Source organism: Rhipicephalus sanguineus, chromosome 8, assembly GCF_013339695.2.
Source record: "Rhipicephalus sanguineus isolate Rsan-2018 chromosome 8, BIME_Rsan_1.4, whole genome shotgun sequence".
NCBI lineage: Eukaryota > Metazoa > Arthropoda > Arachnida > Ixodida > Ixodidae > Rhipicephalus > Rhipicephalus sanguineus.
Window position 1 is genome coordinate 12,208,649 of NC_051183.1, and position 21,672 is coordinate 12,230,320.

At 42.5% G+C, this 21,672-nt stretch overlaps 1 protein-coding gene across 3 annotated transcripts in view; it reads right to left on the minus strand.

Annotated features, from left to right (window-relative positions):
- The window catches only part of LOC119401391 (kinesin-like protein KIF16B), a 61,640-nt gene that overhangs the window by 9,685 nt on the left and 30,283 nt on the right, over positions 1 to 21,672 (minus strand). For 2 of the 3 annotated variants that reach the window (XM_037668146.2, XM_037668145.2), the window contains 10 exons: positions 16,930 to 17,037; positions 11,327 to 11,500; positions 9,848 to 10,457; positions 5,784 to 5,902; positions 5,054 to 5,190; positions 4,357 to 4,534; positions 2,765 to 2,913; positions 1,871 to 1,948; positions 943 to 994; positions 284 to 412 (listed from right to left, as the gene is read on the minus strand). In XM_037668146.2, coding sequence (XP_037524074.1) covers positions 284 to 412; positions 943 to 994; positions 1,871 to 1,948; positions 2,765 to 2,913; positions 4,357 to 4,534; positions 5,054 to 5,190; positions 5,784 to 5,902; positions 9,848 to 10,457; positions 11,327 to 11,500; positions 16,930 to 17,037 — 1,734 coding nt within the window. The remainder of the gene's footprint in view (positions 1 to 283; positions 413 to 942; positions 995 to 1,870; positions 1,949 to 2,764; positions 2,914 to 4,356; positions 4,535 to 5,053; positions 5,191 to 5,783; positions 5,903 to 9,847; positions 10,458 to 11,326; positions 11,501 to 16,929; positions 17,038 to 21,672) is intronic. The other variant, XM_037668147.2, reaches the window with a different exon arrangement.

Consider the following 21,672-nt stretch of genomic DNA (forward strand, 5'->3'; position numbering starts at 1 on the left):
TTGTCTGAGGCCCTAAAAGAATCCTGCACTGCTAACTTTCTGAAAGCCTGTCTGTTTTATCAAATACGTTGCCTTCGCGCAAACGCACTTGCATACAATGTGGGCGTGGCAGACGGAGAGACGACAATTTGTATGGCGGGAGTGGAAACTGAAGTGGCCGCAAGTCGCCGTTCGTGGCGCTGGAGCAGTGGACTGTTGCGCCACCTGTAGGTGCTGCACGTTTCCCATACCACCTGCCTTTGCTGAAAAGAACCAAGACTATTTTTGCGCAGTGATTTCTTACCTTGACTTCGTATTCGATGTGAGCATTGGAGCCACTTCCTCGCAGCGTGTAGGACGGAATGGATATTCTGATAGGACACTCTTCCGTGCCTCGCTCGAACGACAGGTACGGGTGCGTTGGGAGAATGGGCTGCAAAAAAAAGAAGGGGTTGCCAGATGGTTGGCTAATTGGCTTATCGGGTTTAACGTCTCCAAGTGAAGGCTATGAGAGACACCGTAGTGGAGGGTTTGTGCCATGATTATGCTAAGACTGCTGAGCATAACGTGGATGTCGCATCGACTGGAAGACTTCACATGACAGTGACGAATTCTCACAACATGTCATCACTGTTGAAAAAACTCATATTTATGAATATGACATCAAACTGAAAGCAAGAAAGAGTAAAAAAGAAGATGAGTGAAAGCCATAAGGAAGAACAAAGCAAAGTCATCTTGATCATATATTTCTCAATTGGCAGCCACATACTGAACATATATGGCGAGGTCAGCAGGCTTACTTTCTTTCCTTTCGACCAATCTCTCTCTCATGCATGAGCACATATTTCAATCTACATCACAATTACTACACTACAGTTCAAGACAATGTCCCCTATGCTTTCCTTGGCCTAATTATCTGTTAGATTAATTTGATGCATGAACACAAGCACACACACAACTTACCAGAGATCGAGATGTGATGTTTTGCCTTCTTCCAGGAAGAGTGGAAGAATTGCTGTTGGTGGCAAAAAAAAAAAAAACACACCATTTTCCAATCAAGATAATTTCAGGAAACAGCATAAACCCTTGATTTTTTGCAGTTTCATATCTCAAATTCCTTGAACTTCGATGTTATCTGACACCGAGGACACAACGAAGAAGAGAATTTGTGGCAAAATAACAACATCCCATTTCAGTTCTCACCAGGACAAGAGAGATAATAAACGTTTATTTAATCAGAAGTTGCTTAGATTCAGTGTAATCGTTGGGGTTTTATGTCCCGAAACCACAGTATGATTACGAGGGATGTCCGAGTGGAGGGCTCCAGAAATTTTGACCCTCTGGTGTTCTTCAATGTGCACCTAAATCACTTAGATTTAAGGTGTGGCATATTGGACGAAGAGTCTCACCCCAAGACGAGGTCGACATCTCAGCTCTCAACAAAATAAACTGACTCAGTCTTTACAAATATTTTAATGAGCACATGTATGGCGCTGCATAAAAATCATTGGCCACATAACCTTTCCCGACTTAAGAATAAGGCTACATAATCCTTCTTCAACCCTCCAAGAAAACAATACCGAGGTTGATGAAACAGCTGCCAAATATTGCACTATTGTTCAAGAGGCTTACTGATCACTCTGTTAACTTGGCGGCAGATCAGTTAATTCACTATTGCTAATTCACACGAGCTAATTCACTATTTGATGTTTGGAGGTGCCGATTCAATCTCAGACTCTGGGACACCCTTCGTTATACAGATCTATAATGGTCACCTCATTTACAGTAATAAAATTTGATTCTGGTTCTTGATTGCTATCTCAATTTTTGACTATTTATGAATGAAAAAAAGAAAACTGCAACCTCTGAAAATAAAAGAACCTGAACAAACCTATCATAGGGCAGCTGATGCAGGCATGAGTTTCGCCTCTGCATGTCTTCTGCCCTCTCCCTTATTAGATCTCGTAGTCTGAAACAGGAACACTTTTTCCATAAGCAAATGTGAACTGCATTGTTTGTTGTACAATATTTAAAAGTGTGGTGAAATAACAAAGACTCTGACACAGCAAATGAATATTTCCTCAAAGCATAAAATTAGGGTTAACTTTTCAACAATTTTTGCCTCGTGAAATTTGCGGAAATGACTTGGGAATCAAAATTTATCTGAGCCACAGACTTAAAGGGACACTAAAGAGAAAACAGATTTTTCTCTTATTAGTAAATTACTCTTTCATATTACCAAAATCACCACGCTTACCATGAGAAGACGCTTGGTAAGCGAGAAAATGCGAAAAAAGAAATTGTGGGTAATGCCTAGAAGTTCCTGCACCAATTGCCATGATGTCATAAGATTTTTGACGGCGTCTAATGGGACCTACGTCATTCCTAATTGGTAAAAATGAAGTATGTTGTCCTCTGAGGGGGCCAGAGGCTTAACATACCAAGTTTCAGGAAATTTTGTTGGGCCAATGCCGCCGAAATATGAAAAATGCACTTTGAAATCCATGACATCAGGTGCAAAGATTTCGGCGTGAAAATTAAAAATGAGACTCCGACCTTGATTTTTTACTTTCTTATGATGTTGAAATTATTGATATTAGAGTTTTCAGAGTAAAATTTATTAATCTAAACCGATTCATTGTTTCACTTTAGTGTCCCTCATATGCACAGAGTTCCTCCGCCCCACTATTTGCCAATGTTGTATGTTTCATGTATGATACCTAGTCAAGAGCTCGCAAAAAAAAGAAGTGATGATAGCAATGATATCGCGATCTGATTCACTCACTTCTCTTGGTGCTGGTACTCCATCTGCCTGACCTGTTTCAGGTAGACATTGTCATTTTCAGCTTCTTCCTGCTCAGATTCAAATGCTTTCCGTCGCTCTTCAAGCTCCTTCTCTATGACCAGGTACCTCTCTTCAAGACCTCGCAGATCCTAAGATTAATTGAAATAAAAAAAAACGAAATCAACACTTTTAATTTGACTTGGCAAACTGTTTTGTTGGGTAAGTTGGTCAAGAAGCAACCCATTGGACTGCTTACACTATCACTCACGGTCAGACACACATGCACACGCACACACACATGTTGTAGCTCCGATAGACAAGGAATATACCCGACAAACCCAGACAAATGAAACTCGAAGGGGATCGCACAAAAGTTTAAACAAGTACTTTTCATACAAACTTTAATTTGGAATGAGTTTGTTGGACAAGAAAGCATGCTTAAAGTAGTACAGTGGTTCTCTTTCCAATCAAGGACGACAGCAGCTGGCATGCTTCACTGCACATTACTTAGTTCTTTTGACTGTTAGCATCCTACATGCTTGCATTTGCACGTGTGTAGTGTAGCATGTAGTTGTGCTTTGTCCTTCTTCTAGAGGTGCTTAGGCATCTAAACTTTGTCCTCAAACTTATGTACCAACTAGCCCAGCAACAAGTTCTTCTAAATTCTTCACCAACCACATCTATGTTGCAGTGAAGCTTGTTTAAAGGAAATACATCATTATCCAGCATAAATCTTTGCTGAGCAAGCCATCAGGACGCACACCATCCCCATTTTCCCACCACAGGATACAGCATCCTTCAGATCCAGTCCATTTTTTTGACAGCATCTGCCAAAATAGTGCTATATAGTGGGCATAAACATTCATGACCACGCATGAAGTGATCATGGACCAGTTTGGAGAAGTGCACTTGCAGGCATGTAAGGTGGCACAGCATTTGATACACTGAACATAGAGGTTGAATGCGTGTTTGATATACACATAGTACAGTGCTATACTTCTGCACAGGACTCTCAAGGGGATGTTAGAACTGTTTGATATAATGAATGATTGGGTATGTAAGGGTTTTACAGCATTATTAAAGGTAGCTCTAAATGAACATTAGACATACTTGCCTCTAATTCCAGACACACTAGACTTTGTTATTGTTTTTAGAGCACAGCCCTTAGGTGTCTGTTCCTGCATTGAGCATTCATTGTAACCGAGAGAATGAACACATCACAAGATTAAAGTGAACGCGGAGCACAGGGAGGATGATGAAATAGTGAGAAGGAAAGAAGAGGGCTGTTCAAGACTATGAGATGAGACAAGAGTAGAATGAGTTGTTTGAGAGGTCTGTCAGTGGCAGCTGCTGTGAACTGCGCCCATGTGCTGGCTCTCGCAGTCTCCAGATTAGTGAAACAGTTGTGCCACACTTCACTCCGTTTGCAATGTGCTGCATGCGACAGATTGTCCGTGCCAGCCAATATATCACATAATGAAAACACGAACAAAGCTGGGCTCAAGTTTCACATTAGGGAGTATCAAGACTGTTGGTAAATTTTTGAGCCACAGTAGTAAAAGACTATGGCAGGCCTAACATTCCCTACTTACCCAGCTGCTATGATGCAGTTTGTTGGACATGGGAGATGATGTCAGAGGTCCAAGGTTGTCGGAGCATGGCAGAAGGAAGCTTTCGTTGTGTGCAGGGGATGACACCTGACTCACGTTGCCTAGAGCGTCGAGCAACGGCTCGTTACCGTTGCTGAACTTGGACAGCTCCTCTTCAACTCTGCAACATTGCATTTCTCATCTACAAACATGGCTAGCTAAATGGTTCATAAAGTACAAGCAGTGCCGAAGATGGAAACACGACGAATTGCCACAACACTGTTCTGGGTAGCCTTCAGCACTGTTGGTGTCCTCTTGCGTGTTTAACAGGCACTTCTGCCCAGAAAATCAAGTAACCCTCAATCTACAAGCGAGTAACTCGCAATACAATGATAGCATTGAGTATGGTAGTCGATCGTCGAATAATCTGATCAGCGGATAACATGCATCTGCATTTATACATACCGCGTCATACATTCCATCATTATCGCTCGTGCTTGGGTAAGTTCAAGAATTAACTCAACTGCTCACGTCGTGCGTGAAATCTGATAAGAACTTTCTAAAACAATCGTGAAGGTTCTTGTACATTCTGGCATGGCCTGCACCAAGTACTAACATGTGCTTTAGTGTGCAAGTCAAGCTCACGTAGAAATAAAGAAATAAGCAAGCATGACACCATGTTGAAAGCCAGGTGACTGACCGTTGCCGTTTGTTTTTCAACGTGCTCAGTATGTCTTCCTCCTGCTGAGCCAAAAATGCCATCTTGTCGTCCAGGCTGTTCAGGGATGTCTTGAGCTCTTTCTGTTCCGTGTCAGCATCCACCTTGCGATCTTGAACCTGCACATTACCAAGACTCTTAGCTTCCCTTTTTCTTTAGATGCTACTCTCTGCACTGGAGGTTAAGGAAGCAAGGCCAACCATATATTTATCAAAAAAATGTTACGGTTTTGTTCGTTGGTTAAATAACTTGGAATGCTTAACCCTTTCAGATGCGACTTATGAAGGGTGCAGTAATTGTGGTGCAGCAATTGCAGTATTAGTACTTCGTGTGTCAAGTGCATTACCGTTTATGTGTAAATGTATTAGTCTTTCGTGAGTCAAATGTATTAACTTTGGCTACTTGGATTTATGAACGATTTTATTAACTGACAATATTCGTGTCGTGCTTTCTTGTTCTCTTTTAGACACTTGCATATTTCCTTGGTCTCCTTGTAGACTTCTTGTATCTAAATGAATATTTTTAGATTGGTACATCATGCCTTCCTGATTCTAGTGCAAAGTCCATGATTCTCAGTTCCTTGATGTTGTGCTTTCAGCTCATGCCCTGTTTCTTTTCTCAGTCGCATGGACATTGTGTGCAGGAATGTTGCAGATGGCATTGCATGATTGTTATCTTCCTTGAATGCATGTAAGAGCCAATAAGTAATAACCTTTTGAAGCTGCTGTTCCAGGTTTTCCTTCTCGGTAGAAACACTCTTCAGCTTGCTGTCACACTGGTTTACTGAACTTTCAATGTCGGCAACGTCTTGTTCCTTTTCCGAAATGCAACCTAAAATGAAAGCAAGAAACAGCGAGGCATCAAGCAAACAATATAATTTTCTATTAGCACTCAGTTAATAATAATAATTTGTGGGATTTTACGTCTAAACACCATGATATGGTTACGAGAGACGCCGTAGTGAAGGGCTCCGGAAATTTCAGCCCCCTGGCATTTTTTAAAGGGTGTCTAAATCTAAACACACGGGCCTCTAGCATTTTGCCACCATCGAAAAGTGGCTGCTGCGGCTTGGATCAAGTCCCCATCTTTTGGGTCAGCAGTCAAGCACTCAGTTAAAGGGGCCCTGCAACACTTTTCGAGCATGCTCAAAAAGCGCTGCCGATCGGTAGTCGAGGCTCCCGAGAACACGCGAGCCAAATATTATAGCGATGCGCACGGCCTGGAATTTACAATAAATTCTCAAAGTCAGAATTACAATAAATTCTCAAATGATGTATTAGTCCGCAAAATATGACGCGATTGTCGGCAGTTCCACCATTGGCTGATGTTATAATCACGATAACACCCTCATTATTACTTTCGTTGTTAATTTTGAGTTCAATAAGTAGATAATATGTATGTTTATATTCTGTTATCGCGTTAAAAACACCGAACAAACATTAATATTAGCACTTCCGGTCTCACCGACAGCTCGTCTGCTCGTAGTTGCGTGGTTCCGTTTTCTTCGCCATGCGCAGTGCCGAAAACGTGAATATTTCTGTGCTTTTGACCATCGCCGGTTGCTGTTGAGAGTGGCAGCCGTTCGAGTGTTGCCTCGTCAGCTGGGAACTGCATCGTCGGCACGTTCTCACGACCGACCGAGGCAGCCGTGCAGCATGTCTCCGATAACAATGCTGGCGTCCGGTAATGGCGGCGCTTCGGGGTCGTCTGCCAGTGCCGTCTTACGAGGCGGTGTATCGGAGTATGGGCCGAAACCGATCTCAGCTGTCATTCATTCCAAACGAGCGCGCAGGTTTGCTTCCATGGTTGGCAAAGCGATGAAAACACTACGGCGTTCGAGGTGCACACCCAACATTACCAAACCGACGCGCAGTTTTCAAGCACGCGCGATACGGCTCCGCTCGACGAGAACGACGCAAGCCGACCGGAAGTGGCGGCACAGACCACGTGGTGGCACCCAGATGTCAGAGAGAAAAAAATGAAGAAAAACTTTCCGCCGGCGCTCTTGGGCGGAGCCTCGCTCGTCTGCGCTCCCTCCCTCGACTCGCTGCCTAGCTCTCCGCGCGCTCGCTGCGTTGAGTTGAGGGAGAAAGCTGCGGAACGTGATCTCTATAATTTGGTAACACCACTTAGACTTGACGGATTCGAAAAATTTTTGCGGCATATGACTCGTGAAGAGTCATACGTCAATAATGAGACTATTCCAATATAACTAAGAAAGGTGTTGCAGGGCCCCTTTAAGTTTAACAAATTTAAGAGAAGGCATGCTGGACGTTTCAGCAAAGAATGTTTCAGACTTTCACCAGCTCATCATGAATCTCTTCAGCATTTTGGTTAACACAGAATGAGGGCCAACTCTGCTGATTGATTGATTGATTGATTGATTGATTGATTGATTGATTGATTGATTGATTGATTGATTGATTGATTGATTGAATAACTTTATTGAAAACAGTCTTGAAGCTCGGTTTTTTAGGCCGAGGCGGGCCGCGTCCACGTTGGCACCACCATTCCGAGACGAGTGGCGGCGTCTGGATGCTGCCATTTTTGCTCCGGCACTCCAATTGTGCTCCATGGTTCGAAACATAACTTTCATATTCAGCTAAAACTGCAGAAACTTGCACTCACTAAGATCACATTCCTGTTCCCATGTTTCTAATGCTGACAATACGAGCTATATGAACGCCCCTCGTAATTGGTGCAGCCGTTCAAGATTTAGCTACTTCGGCTACCATCGATACAAGATAATGAATCAACAGTGCTTTTCACGTACGTTTCCACACGTACGCTTTCACTGGCAATTTTTGCAAGCAGTGTGTATGAAGATAGCACAGCATATGAGGACCTGCTGCATTTCCACCTCTAGTAAGAGCTACTTTCGCGACTTCATAATTCTGTCTTGGCTGTTAGACTAAAGAATGCCAGCATTTGTGGCTTACATCCACATGGAACAGTAGAGAGATCACGGGCAATGTTTCCATGCCTCATTCGAAAGATGTGTAAGCAGATCTCTTTTTCTTAGCACTTCATGGTTACTAATGTTACTAATGCACTATCTACTAATGATCATTTAAGTACCCCATATGTTTGCGCTACATATGAAGCCGACGGCAATATATCCCTTATCAACTGAACACTCAGCTGAAGGCTTTGTTTTCAAAGAAAAGGATTTTACGAAACCTTTTGTGGCCTATAAAGGCATTCAAGAAGGAATGTCACTTTGAAAAAACAAAAACATGCTCTTAGTTTTCGAATGTTTGTGGCACAGTGAAAAACGTCCATAAGGATGCAGATAGAAAAAAAAGCACTGAGAAAAAAAAAGGAAAAGAAAAGGCCAACACTTTATCAGCTTTTGATTTTAATCTGCTACTTAGTACAATAAATTTATTGTCTTGCTTGCATGTAATCAACAAATAAATACACAAGTGTATCATGCACTTTCACGCATTGCTCAACTTTCTAGAATGTAATGAAAAAAAAAAGTCATGCAAGAAATTTTTGTTGCGCTGGTTCGCACAAATAGCGGAGAACTCACAGTATAAATACAAAAAGCCAAGGAAGAAACATAGAGGTAGACAGGTCAAACTGTGTTGCCTTCCTTGCCTCTATGTGTTCTAGGCTTTTTATTTATCTATTGAGATTATCAAGGCATACATTGTCTGGGTTGAAAGGATTCAAGGCAGATTAACTGCTTGACTAAAGTCGATCCACCCATACATAAGCTCAGGAGGAGTGACAGAAAAAACAACAGCATAGACAATAGCAAATAATAGCAAAAACAATGCAAAAATAGCACTGAATTAGCAAAACAATAGAAAAGCAATAGTAAATACAACGCGAAAATAGATTGAAAGCTGAGACCGTATCACCAACAGGCTTCCTAAATTATGTCAATCAAACATATAATAATGCTACAGCAATAACCCATAATGAGAACAAAACACAAACAGAAAAAGAAACAGTTATATATTTTTTTAAAGTCTGCTAACAGCCGTAAAAGTACAGGATAATGCAGGTGCTATACAGAATGTAACAAAACCATTGGTAGCAATGTGTAATTTCTAAAGAATTTATCCAGTACAAAAATAATAAACAATAAAAGCATCTTTTAACTCAAAACTTATTTAGGGCACAGTACCAGAGAGTAAATACATTATGACTTTTTCTTTAAACTCAGTTTAGAACTACATTGTTCAATAAGTTGATGTACATAACTATTGCTATGGAGAATGTTAAGGTGTTTAGTAGGGCCACGTTTGATTTCTGTAGATAGTCCTGAATAGCGGCATTCTAAATCCTTCATGCCAGAGATCAGGAGTCTCAAACACGTGGCCTGCACATGACTGTCTTTGTCCCTTATTATATATATATTTCTCAATTAGAATGTTTATGAGCTACAGACATGACTGGTCTCAAGCATTTCTTTTGTGAAGCATCCCATGCAGTCACCATGTGTCAAAACATAACCACGAAACAAAAGCTATATTTCAGAATCCAGATTCCAGATTTTAAGATTTCAGTAATTCTGGAGATCGATATCGCTATGTTGCTCGAATCCTGACAGCAAGTCCCCTGCAGAAATGACCCATATGCAAGATATATATGGATCATTATAAGAAAGGCTGCCTTTCAAATGGCAACATTAGCAGACACCGCCCGCTCCTGCCTTTTTCACTCTCCCGGCCCTTGTGGAACTACGTTTCGTGATTGCGGCCTGCTAGCTGAGGTGAGTTTGAGGACCCCTGCCAATAGATCAAGTCAAGTCCTGTGACTCACCTTCCAATTTGTCCAAGTCCTCAACCATGGACTCGAGCAACGGAAGAAGCGAGTCCAGCGTGTCAAGATTGTGCCGCCAGCCGACTTCCACGTCCTCTTCCTTCCTGCCCAGTGCCTTTTCCTCTTCCTGAAGTTTGCGTACCTCTTCGCCCACAAAAGCAAGCCTCCCCTTCACGAGAGTGCTCACTTCTTCACCATCGGACTCGTCCGACGAGAGTTTGTCGCCCTTTTCGTCGGAGGTTGCCTTGCCCGACGACCTCTCACCGCAACCTTTCGCCTCTCTACCTTGGCAGTCGCCCGAGCTGTCTTCATCAGGAGAATTTTCGAAGCTCTGCAGCAACTTCTGCTTCTCCGCCAGAGCTTCGATTTGGCCTGCGATGCTCTGGCGCTCTTCGTGGATTTCGGCTAGTTGGGCGTGCTTCTTGTCGGCCAGCTGCTGGCGGATGCTCTCGACGATGTTCTCCAGGTCGCCCGTGTTCTTGGGTAGTGGAAGGTCGTCGCGGGCACCGGAGATCAGTGACAGGAGGGAGCGCCAGTTCTCCGATGCTTGAGTCGTCGAAAGCTCAAGTTCGTCTCTCAGAAGGCGTATCTCCTCTTGCAGGAGATTCGTCTGCATGACATGCAAAAGACAAGGAAGCCATAATGGTATGTTAGCTTCTCCTGGCCAGTCATTAAGTTTTTGAAATATACTAGTGTTCCTACATCAGGGTCATAGCCAGGGTTTTATTTCGGGGGGAAGGGGGTTTTTCCAGCTCTTTTCCTAGGATTCTAGGGCCTAGGGTTTCTTGTGACACAGAAAAAAAAAAACAGGGGTATCATGTGACATGTGAGCACTCTTATAAAGGGGGGACACTGCGCTTCAAGAGTTTTTTAAAAATTCTTATTTTCAGTGGAACTTGCCAAGTTCATGCATATCTGTGTGCAGATTTCAACATGCAGGTATTTTTCTAGCACAATATGTGCGTCATAAAATATCAAACATTTCATGTGCCTTTTGGGAGCAAGATCTTTTCCTAACTGAGAGATTTATAAAGCAAATCAGCATATCAAAATAATTCATAATGAAAACTATACACGATAAAACAAGAATGGATGTTCCCAGCCCGTTTGAACAAAAGTTATGGTATGTTGAACATTCGTGAGCAAATTCACTCACAAACGTTTAACATACCATAACTTGTGTCCAAATGTGTCTACAAGGTCCATTTGTGTTTGATTTTTTTCATACAGTTCTAATCACAGATTACTGTGATATGCAGACTTATTTTTGTAACTCTCTCAGTTTAGGAGAAATCTTGCTCCCAACAAGGCACATGAAATGTTTGATATTTAAAAAATTGCATATTGCACTAGAAAAATAATCCCACATTTGAAATCGGCACACAAATAATACATGAACTCAGCAAGTTTCGTTGAAATCAATCAAGAATTTAAAATATTTTTTATGGAGCAGCATACCATCCTAAGATGGCCACTCACCTGAGATGAGTATTCCTCTTTTTTCTGGCTGACCTCTTCGTCCATGCGAGCCAGCTCCTGCTGCTGCTTGACAATGGCGTCCTTCAAGTCTTGCTCCTTCATCTCGAGGCTCTTGATTTCGTCGTAGAGGCGCGACTGCTCAGTCTCGAGTTTGCTCAGCACGTACACACGCTCCTGGACGGAGAAAGAAAAAAAATAATACAGAATCCCTCTACCTTGAGCATCTATAGATAGAGGAAACCATTCGCTGACTAAGAAAACAGAAACACGAGCCAGAACAGCTACGCTCACATGACCAGTAATATCAGGTGTCCCAGCGAACACAAAGCAAGGAAAACAAAGCTTTTCAGGGAGATGAAACCACTTGTGCGTTAGGAACCTTTTAGAGAAGCCCGAATAAGTGCTTGCATTTGTATTAATTAGTTGCCATTATTAAAAATTATTGACTTTACGGTAGAGCTGTGCGAATAGCAAAATTTTGGGTGCGAAGCGAATTCGAATAATAAAGATTGAGTGCGAATCGAATCGAATAATTTCGAATAATTTTCGAATATTTCTCAAACATTTTTCGAATAATTCGAAGTGAAATTACAGAAAAAGTTGCAGAGAATCCCTAAGTATGTTCTTGTGAGCTAGCAACATGAAAGTGTTTCTTTTCGCGAGCTTGATGAAGCGCTGGTGGGGTCATATTTCATAGTTGTCTTTCTTATCAAGAATGAGGCAATGTAGAGGCCGAATTGTATTTATGCACATAATTTGGTGCAACCAAAGTGTTGCCGACAACACTTTACACGTGATAGGCAGAGATGCCATTTCCTCAGCCTCTCCTCCTCTTTCAACTTCTGTGGAAGGCCAACTGATGTGGCAGACAAGGGTGTGCTCCCTTCAAGTCCGGAGTTCCAAATCTGCCTCGTAGACGTCGATATATAAGAACATCTGAAATTCTGGATGCTAAAAAGCTTTGGCGTCCGATTTTTCGGACTTCCTGCCCAAATTTCAGGTCTAAAACAGCATTAAATGAGCCCCCAACTCTGCCACATCTTTCATCTCCATATTGGAACCAGCGTTTTCTTGAGTTAATACATTTGCGACCGTAGCGGAGCTTGAAAGGCAGCTTTGCCGCAATACGAGGGTGTGAGGAGGTGAAGCATATTGAAAATCTAGGGACCACTTCCAATCAGACGTTGACTGTCTCTTGCATAAGTTCGACCATAACGGAGCTTGAAAGGCAGCTTTGCCGCAATACCGGGGTGTGATGAAGCGAAGCATATTGAAAATCTAGGGACCACTTTCCATCAGACGTTGACTGTCTCTTGCCTAAGTTCGACCGTAACGGAGCTTGAAAGGCAGCTTTGCCGCAATACGGAGGTGTGATGAGGTGAAGCATATTGAAAATCTAGGGACCACTTTCAACCGTATTTTATCTCTTGGCTAAGTTCGACCGTAACGGAGCTTGAAAGGCAGCTTTGCCGCAATACGAGATTGTAATGAGGTGAAGCATATTGAAAATCTGAAGGGGTCACTTTCAATTGGACGTTGACTGCATTTGTCTTTGGCAAGTTCGAATAGTTCGAATAGTAAAATTTCAGTGCGAATCGAATCGAATAGCAAACACTATTCGAAAAATATTCGAAATTTCGAATATTCGCACACCCCTACTTTACGGTCAACAGATCAACAAAAAATTTTTACACCACATTTGGAAACATTACTGCCAAGTTTGCACAATGATAACTTTTTTCCACATTTAAAACAGAGCCAATGTGGCACACAACGAGTGAGCCATGGCGAGTTTCTAAAAGTCATGGAACTGTTTTTTTTTTTTTTTTTTTTGAGCACATAAAGCTTGTGGCAACATTTTCAAATGTTCTGTACCATATCTGTACTGACAATGTGGCCATAACATTAAATGAAAAGTTGGTCATTCAGTCATTATGAAATAATAATAATGTAAACATAAACACTGGATTCCAGTGCTGGGCAGTATCGAAGATACATGTATCTTAGATACTATCTTAGATACTGTATGGGTATCTTGTATCTGTATCGCGATACGTCTCGAAATACGAGTATCTGTATCTGTATTTCCGATACATTCAATAATGTATCGTGTATCTTAAGATACAAGATACTTCTATTGCAACACAACCGTGTGAAACAGTAATCGTTGGCCAAGCTTCGCTTCTCAAGCTGGTAATGGTGCCACTAAGCCATCTGAATAAGTCTAAGGGCAGTATCGTTTTATTTTTACGCCAGAGTCATCCAGTGAGGGTAGAAGATCAGGAAGACAAGCACGCGGACGTCTACTCCCTGCCCACGTACCCTTTGTTTTCTCGATTTCTTTTCCTTTTAGTTGCGCCAATGCCGCGACACTTGCTCTTAGCCACTGTCGTGTGCCGCGTACTCCACATCGTGCGGCGTCTATCGCGCAAATTTTGATGATGCTACAGTGTCGTTATTGAAGATTCGCTTGCGTCTTGCTCCGTAACAAAATGTGATGCGTGCAAGAATGGGGTTGCTTTGCGTCGCGTGGATTTTACATGTCAGCGATTTGAAGGATCTCGTGGATGTAAGTTTGACTTGCATGGAATTAGCTAACTTATATGCAAATAAGATTCTAACAACTTTAGCACCACTGGTACTGATGCCAGACCTAATAGAGCGAGCGTTTACCTAACAGAAAATATCTTGGCGTACCGTATTTTTCACTTCCATCTACATTTATTCAAAGAATTTATGAAGTCATAATTTGATCATTAGCACAAGTGCTTTCTTAGCTGTCATTTTGCATCACATACATTACCTAGGTCTCTGCACTGTTTTTCCGGTCTGGTCACCGCAGTATGTCTTTTGTAACGCGCTCCCAAAAATAGGATTTCTGCTTTACTCTTCTAACTGCTTTATTTCTACTACTGTTTACATATTTACACGTTTCCAAGGCGACTTTGAAAACAAATATATTATTATGTGGGCGTGCCTTGAGTACACAACACAAAATATTCTCATTACCGCTTAAGAAAATAGCGAAATTGAGTTTGCATTATAATAATGGAAATCATTAGAAGCCATCGTAAAGATGTTAGGAAGGGGATTTGAGAAACGCTGTTATTCCGAATGCTCCGTTTTACTCATGAGCGTCCCAACGAGCCGTTTCAGGCAATTTTCCATAGGCATTGAATTTTCTATTGTCTCAACAGGTAAACCTACGATACTTGATGCTCATAGCTATTGCACGCCGTGTTTATTGTGTTTCTGTACTCATTCAATGTGAATGTTTGATACAAAACAACCTCTCTATTTTACTTATATTTGTTTTCCTGTTTTAGGCCTTCTTAAATATTTTTCGCATTACTAATCGCCACGTAATGGGAGCTATAAGCGGCAATAGCGCGAATAGCGGCGGTGTCCTGCGACGCTTTGTGCAACTGTACAATACGTCCGAGACATTTCTGTGTTGCACATGTTCTCTCGTTGAAGAAAAATTGCTAAAAGATTGTACGTTAGTGAGTATATCAACAAAGAATCCCTTACGCCAGCAGCTAAGCAGGACATGGAAATTCATTGCAGTTTTACGTCATCTACATATACACAAGGGGTCTCAAACTCAGCTTATAGCCGGCGGGCCGTAGTCGTGAAATTTAGCTCCAAAGGCCGGGACAGTGAAGATGGTGGGGTCAGAGAGAGCTTGAACAAAATGACGTTGCCATTTGAAAGGAAGTCTTTCCCATTTCTCATATATAGGTCATTTCTGAAGGGGATTTGGAGACAGGATTCGAGAAACATCGATAGCGATGTACACAACGAGTAAAATCTACGCGGATTGAAACATAGAGTTCTTGTTCCACGGTTATGTTTCAGCACATGGTGACCACATGTTCCTCACGAAAGAAATGCTTGAGACCATTCATGTCTTTGTAGCTCACGAACCTACTTATTTAGAAAATAAAAACAAATGCGACGGAGACGGTCATGCGTTGCGGCCGGGCCGCTAGCGAACGGTCTCAAAACCCGTATACACCATGCGTTCCCACCTCCTCCCCCCCGTCCAAAAAAAAAAAAAGCAAGCCGCTACCAGCGTTGTTGCTGCTGTACGCCTGTTCGAATATACGGTATTGTGCAAACCTTCTTTTACGGACAAGGCAAATTCTACACCGGTATTTGCGCCGTCGTGCGAAGGCTTCCTATTGACGTTATTGTGATTATACGGCAACCCGCTAGCTGGTCGACAAGCTAAGCAGCGACTCCCATCAATTGAAAAAATGACAAGCTAGACCCGCTGTCAGCGAAGTGTATAAAGAGTTGTCCTGTGAAGAAGCTAAAACAAACCCCAATAAGTTGTTTTGGAAGGAAACTAATGTACTTTGAGCAAGAAGGGCAAAACTTTTGAGATACTAAGAGACATTTCATTCAAGTCAAACAAAATAGGTCACAGTTAAGAAATTTCCAAGCAGACATTTTTGTGTATAGGCGTTTGCTGCTACATTATATGGATCTATAATAATAAATTTCAGAATGTATCGAAGTATCTTAAGATACAATTGGCAAGTATCGTATCGGATACAATTATTGCTGCAGTATCTTGTATCTGTATCTCCAATACTTCTTGCCTGAGTATCTTGTATCGTATCGCGATACGATTTCAAAGTATCTTTGCCCAGCCCTGCTGGATTCTTCTCGAAGAGGCCGGCCCAACAACATCACGTGATTTTATCCACCCAAAAATTTCACTTTTTTTCTTAAAACTTATTTCCTGTTAGGTGGGGATCCTGACAAACAGAAAAGAAAAAAAAGGGGGCGACAGGCACAATGGAAGCCTGTGCAGACTATGTATGTATAACAATAATTTGGGTTCTAGGTCAAAAGAATGAGCAATCAAAGATATTATTATTGGAAAGCCTGCAATTATTTTTAGCAGCCAAAGTTTAACATGCAAATGAAATCAAATCGAGTACTTTTGTATTTTATCCCACTGAAGGCGTGAAATGCTTGGTAAGGCATCAAACCCACAAACCCACAGTGCTAGACCAAAGCAACTACAGCACTAAGGTCTTGCTACAGTTTAGGCTACTACACTGCCAAGGAAGAAGGAGGATAGGCTTAAAACTGAAAATTATGTAGAATATTATAAGAGGCTAGTTGGTTCATTCTAATGACTTACAGATAAACGCACAAATCGGGAAACTGTTCACCGCACAAGAGGAGACATGCAGGAAGATGGAACGCACATTAAATAGTTTATTGAAACCTTGGGTGTAACATATTAGGGTGGTCCTTTGGAGTCTGGAAGGACTTCAACAGCAGATCAAGTAAGCCATGTCCTATCCTACACTGCATGCAATCGGTGATTGTACCATATTGGTTTTATCCCAGATACGTTCTACACTCAAACCTCATTATAACGAAGTTACATCTTACATGTAAATAACTTCGTTATATCCGAAAATTCGTTATAAAAGTATATTCCTAACACTGTATGTATTGCAAGACTATTCTTCATTTACTTCGTTATAACCGATATTTTGTTATATCCGTGCTTGTTATATTGAGGTTTCAGTGTATTGGCAATGTTCGGATGAAAAGATGGGTAGGGCATGTAGACATACCTGTTGAAGCCTGTTTTTGAGCTGCTCAAAATTCTCACGCACTTCTTTCTCTTTTGCAGTCAGGTAGCGCAGCTCTTGTTGAAGCTGAACAATCCTCTGCGCTGTGCCCTGTCGGAAGAGCGAGTGACTAGGTAGTTAGACACATTGAATGCTTGGTGCATTCTACAAAACGAGGGCGCGTAATTTTAAAGTTTGATACTGTGATGTGGCTTCATGTCAATGCACTGTGCACCGCAGTCAAGTCAAGCTGCACTTAAAAGCAATGATTAGTGTTTGTCAATGGCTGAACCATGAAAAATAACGCTGTCTTCGAAAATTTGCTCTTTTTTGGTAAATGTGTATTACTTCTTTTTGTAAAAAACCTGAATGCTCATTGTATGTAGTCTCATACACATGGTCAACATGTATAATTCATATCCAGCTCAAGAAAGAGAAGTGTCAAACAGATATTTAGGCTGCTGAGACATGCAAACACACAATAACACACACGCATGCATGTTCACATGTGTGGCTGTGAACAAGAGCACGTCTCTCAAAGATCACTTGTGCAAAAAACAAGATTTTATGAAAATTTATTGATAGTCTTATAAGTAGAGCTGTGCGAATAGCAAAATTTTGGGTGCGAAGCGAATTCGAATAATAAAGATTGAGTGCGAATCGAATCGAATAATTTCGAATAATTTTCGAATATTTCTGAAACATTTTTCGAATAATTCGAAGTGAAATTACAGAAAAAGTTGCAGAGAATCCCTAAGCATGTTCTTGTGAGATAGCAACATGAAAGTGTTTCTTTTTGCTAGGTTGATGAAGCGCTCACGAGGTGGTGTTTCATAGTTGTCTTATCAAGAATGAGGCAATGTAGAGGCCGAATTCTATTTATGTACATGATATGGTGCAACCAAAGTGTTGCCGACAACACTTTACACGTGGTAGGCAGAGATGCCATTTCCTCAGCCTCTCCTCCTCTTTCAACTTCTGTGGAAGCCCAACTGATGTGGCGGACAAGAGTGTGCTCCCTTCAAGTACGGAGTTCCAAATCTGCCTCGTAGACTTTGATATCTAAGAGCATCTGAATTTTTGGATGCTGAAATGCTTCGGCGTCCTATTTTTTAACTTCTTGCCCAAATTTCAAGTCCAAAACAGCATTAATTGAGCCCCCAACTCTGCCACATCTTTCACCTTCATGTTGGAATCGGCGTTTACTTGAGTTAATACATTTGCGACCGTAGCGGAGCTTCAAAGGCAGCTTTGCCGCAATACGGGGGTGTGATGAGGTGAAGCATACTGAAACTCTAGGGACCACTTCCGAACGGACGTTGACTGTCTCTTGGCTAAGTTCGACCGTAACGGACCTTGAAAGGCAGCTTTGCCGCAATACGGGGGTGTGAGGAGGTGAAGCATATTGAAAATCTAGGGACCACTTCCAATCAGACGTTGACCGTCTCTTGCCCAAGTTCGACCGTAACGGAGCTTGAAAGGCAGCTTTGCCGCAATGCGGGGGTGTGATGAGGTGAAGCATATTGAAAATCTAGGGACCACTTCCAACCGGACTTTGTCTCTTGGCTAAGTTCGACCGTAACGGAGCTTGAAAAGCAGCTTTGCCGCAATACGAGAGTGTAATCAGGTGAAGCATATTAAAAATCTGAAGGGGTCACTTTCAACCGGACGTTGACTGCATTTGTCTTTGGGAAGTTCGAATAGTTCGAATAGTAAAATTTCAGTGCGAATCGAATCGAATAGCAAACACTATTCGAAAAATATTCGAAATTTCGAATATTCGCACACCCCTACTTATAAGTAAACAGGGCAATGCATCTTAGCAAGGGTGGATCTTTGGCCTTGTTGGTGCGACATATGCATAACGTTAAGCGCAATACTGAATCGACGAGGACGGGACAGGGAGTGACACACACACAAGCGCTAACTTTCAACAATGGTTTATTGTGAGCCGGATCACTGCATGCAGTGATCCGGCTCACAATAAACCATTGTTGAAAGTTAGCGCTTGTGTGTGTGTCACTCCCTGTCCCGTCCTCGTCGATTCAGTATTGCGCTTAACGTTATGCATAGGGCAATGCATGATACGAAAAGATACCTGCATCAATATTTGCTCAATGTTTTAGTGCACGGGTGCTATGCAGGATGGCCCGAGCTTCTCGGGCGCACGAGTTTGCTCCGAGCTTGCATTACGGCGGTCATGACAGGAAGACAGGGCGAAGCACGTGATAGCAGCGTTGATAAAAACGGCTACAAGAACGAGAATGGAGTCACGAATGCGTGCGCGGCATTTGCGGCGGTTCTTAAAGGAACACCGCGTGTGAACGCGTCAGCGCCGCCACTCAGTCAACATTTTGACAGTGCAGCGACGTCAGCGTGATTGTCGCGCTATCTTTTTGCCAACTGATCATCGCGCCTCCCACGGGCGTGTTCGTGGGCGTTTGGCCTCTTTCGGAAAATTCTTTCGTTCCACCTGCAGCATGGAAATTTCCACTCTCGAAGGCAACAAGGGCGCACGCGCAGCACTCTGGTGCAGCTCGTTTCGCTTCTCTGGAATATTACAGGTAAATAAACGGACAGGTTACTGCTATACTTACACGTCTGAAGATTTTGCTGTAGCAGCGAATCGGTAGAAACAATGCCTCCACAAACAAGTAAATAGTAAACAAGTAGATAGTTCTCGCCGAAAACCCCACCAGGGGCGCTTGCTTCATAGCTGTGAGTGATACGTCGTGAGAGCTGTGAAAGTGAATGCGAGACATCGTAGCCACGTGATATAACCTTTAGTTCTTCGTGCGTGTGTGCATACTCTGTGCGATTAGGCTCATAGATGATTCGTGCCGCTCGCTGGCGTTGCGTCGTGAGCACTGTTCCTCGGCAAGAGGAAACGCGGTGGGCGGAAGCGCTCTTCGCCGCGGGTGTCTGTCAATCATATTGATTGACGCGCGAACTCGGGCACAAACTCGTTGATTCTGAAAAGGCCCCAGTTCAACTCGTAACTGTCATAGTGCCGGTGTGCTTGTCAAGTGTTTTATGCGGTGGACGCTACTCAGCAGCTTCTTTGCATATAAAATAATTTGGTCAGCTTGCACTACTTGTGCAAGGCTGGAGCCATCGGAGGAGCTTGTGATCACCTAGCTTCTTCCGGCTTTTTACGTGGCTCGTCGACTCACTATGCTTGGTCTGCTTCGGAGTAATGACCGTGTCAGTTCGGTTTCAATATTGATGCTATTGATTAGGAAGGTCTTAACTAACATGATATTGAATGTCCTTTCTTAATTGTTAATGTTTTAATTACCACTACATTAATTACCCAGGTTTAATTTGCGAGGTCCTGAATGGCACAGAGGTAATTAGCATGATACTCATTAGTACGACCCTAATTAACACGACTTCAGTGAGTAAGGTCTTCATTATCTTGGTTTTAAGTACACGCACCTAATTAGTGCCGTGTTAATTAGCACTAATTGTGGACGTTTTAATTACAGCGGCATTAATGACTCAGGTTTATTTTGCAAGGTCCTGAATAGTACAGAGGTAATTAGCATAATTCTAATGAGCACGATCCTAATTAGCACGCTCCTAATTAGCGTCGTGTTAGTTAACATTAATTTATAGTGTCTTAATTACCACAGCATTAATTACCCAGGTTTAATTCGCAAGGTCCTGAATAGTACAGACGTAATTAGCATAATCCTAATTAGCACGGCCCTAATTAACACGATCTCGGGGAGTAAGGTCTTGATTATCTTGGTTTTAATTACATGCTCCTAATTAGCGTCGTGTTAGCATGATCTTAATTACCTTGTTCCTAGCTTTACACGACTTCATTAGCATGGTGTTAATAAGACATGGCTTAGTTAGCTCGGCCTTCGCATGATTTGGCCTAATCAGCTTCGTCATAGCACGCCCTGACTTAGCTAGGTATACCGCCCAGCCAATTAGCTAATCAGCCGGGCGCACGTGCTCTGGGAGCGAGCAGGCGATGAAGAAGAGAACGACGAGGGTGCGCGCCGGCCGAGCAACGCGCTAGAATGTACAGGCCGACCATGGTGATTACCTATACACGTGGCCTCGGCTTAGCTCTAGCTGCCGTGTTACAAGGCGCTCAGTCGGAAATAATCTCAGAGGACACGGTGCTGATTATCCTAAAGGATACTTAGTGCATGTATTAAACGCTTGAAAATGAATTCAAACGGCCTGCGCAGAAATAAAAAATATAGTTAGTAGAGCTTTCTGCAACTTTTCTAGATTGGGTGCACTTCTGCACCAGTGGAACGACAAACAAATGAAAGAAGTTTGACGACACCACCCAACCATCTCGACCGCTCTTGACGTGACGCCGCGTTCCATCGTAACCAATGGAACGGAGCACGCGCTGAGGGATGGATTTCACCTTCTCGTACTATTAGCTCGTTCGGAAGGGGGTGTTGCCAGAGCTCAGAAAGATCCCGAGTTTCGCCAAACTCGGGCCATCCTGCATAGCACCCCACGTTCACTAAACACCAGAGAACAGAGCTTGCTCTGAAAATGCCACATTACCAAACACATACACAAGTTTATGTTGGCCAAAATCTAAGTCATAATGAAATACAGTTTAAGCTCTTTATAATAGACATTGATGTAGCGAATTATCGGTCATAGCAAGCTGAATACGAAATTTGGTTGGTTGCGCTTCTTTTCAGTTACATTTATATTTTTTATAACGAAACCCAAAACAGGATAGCCACAGGAACATAGGCTGTA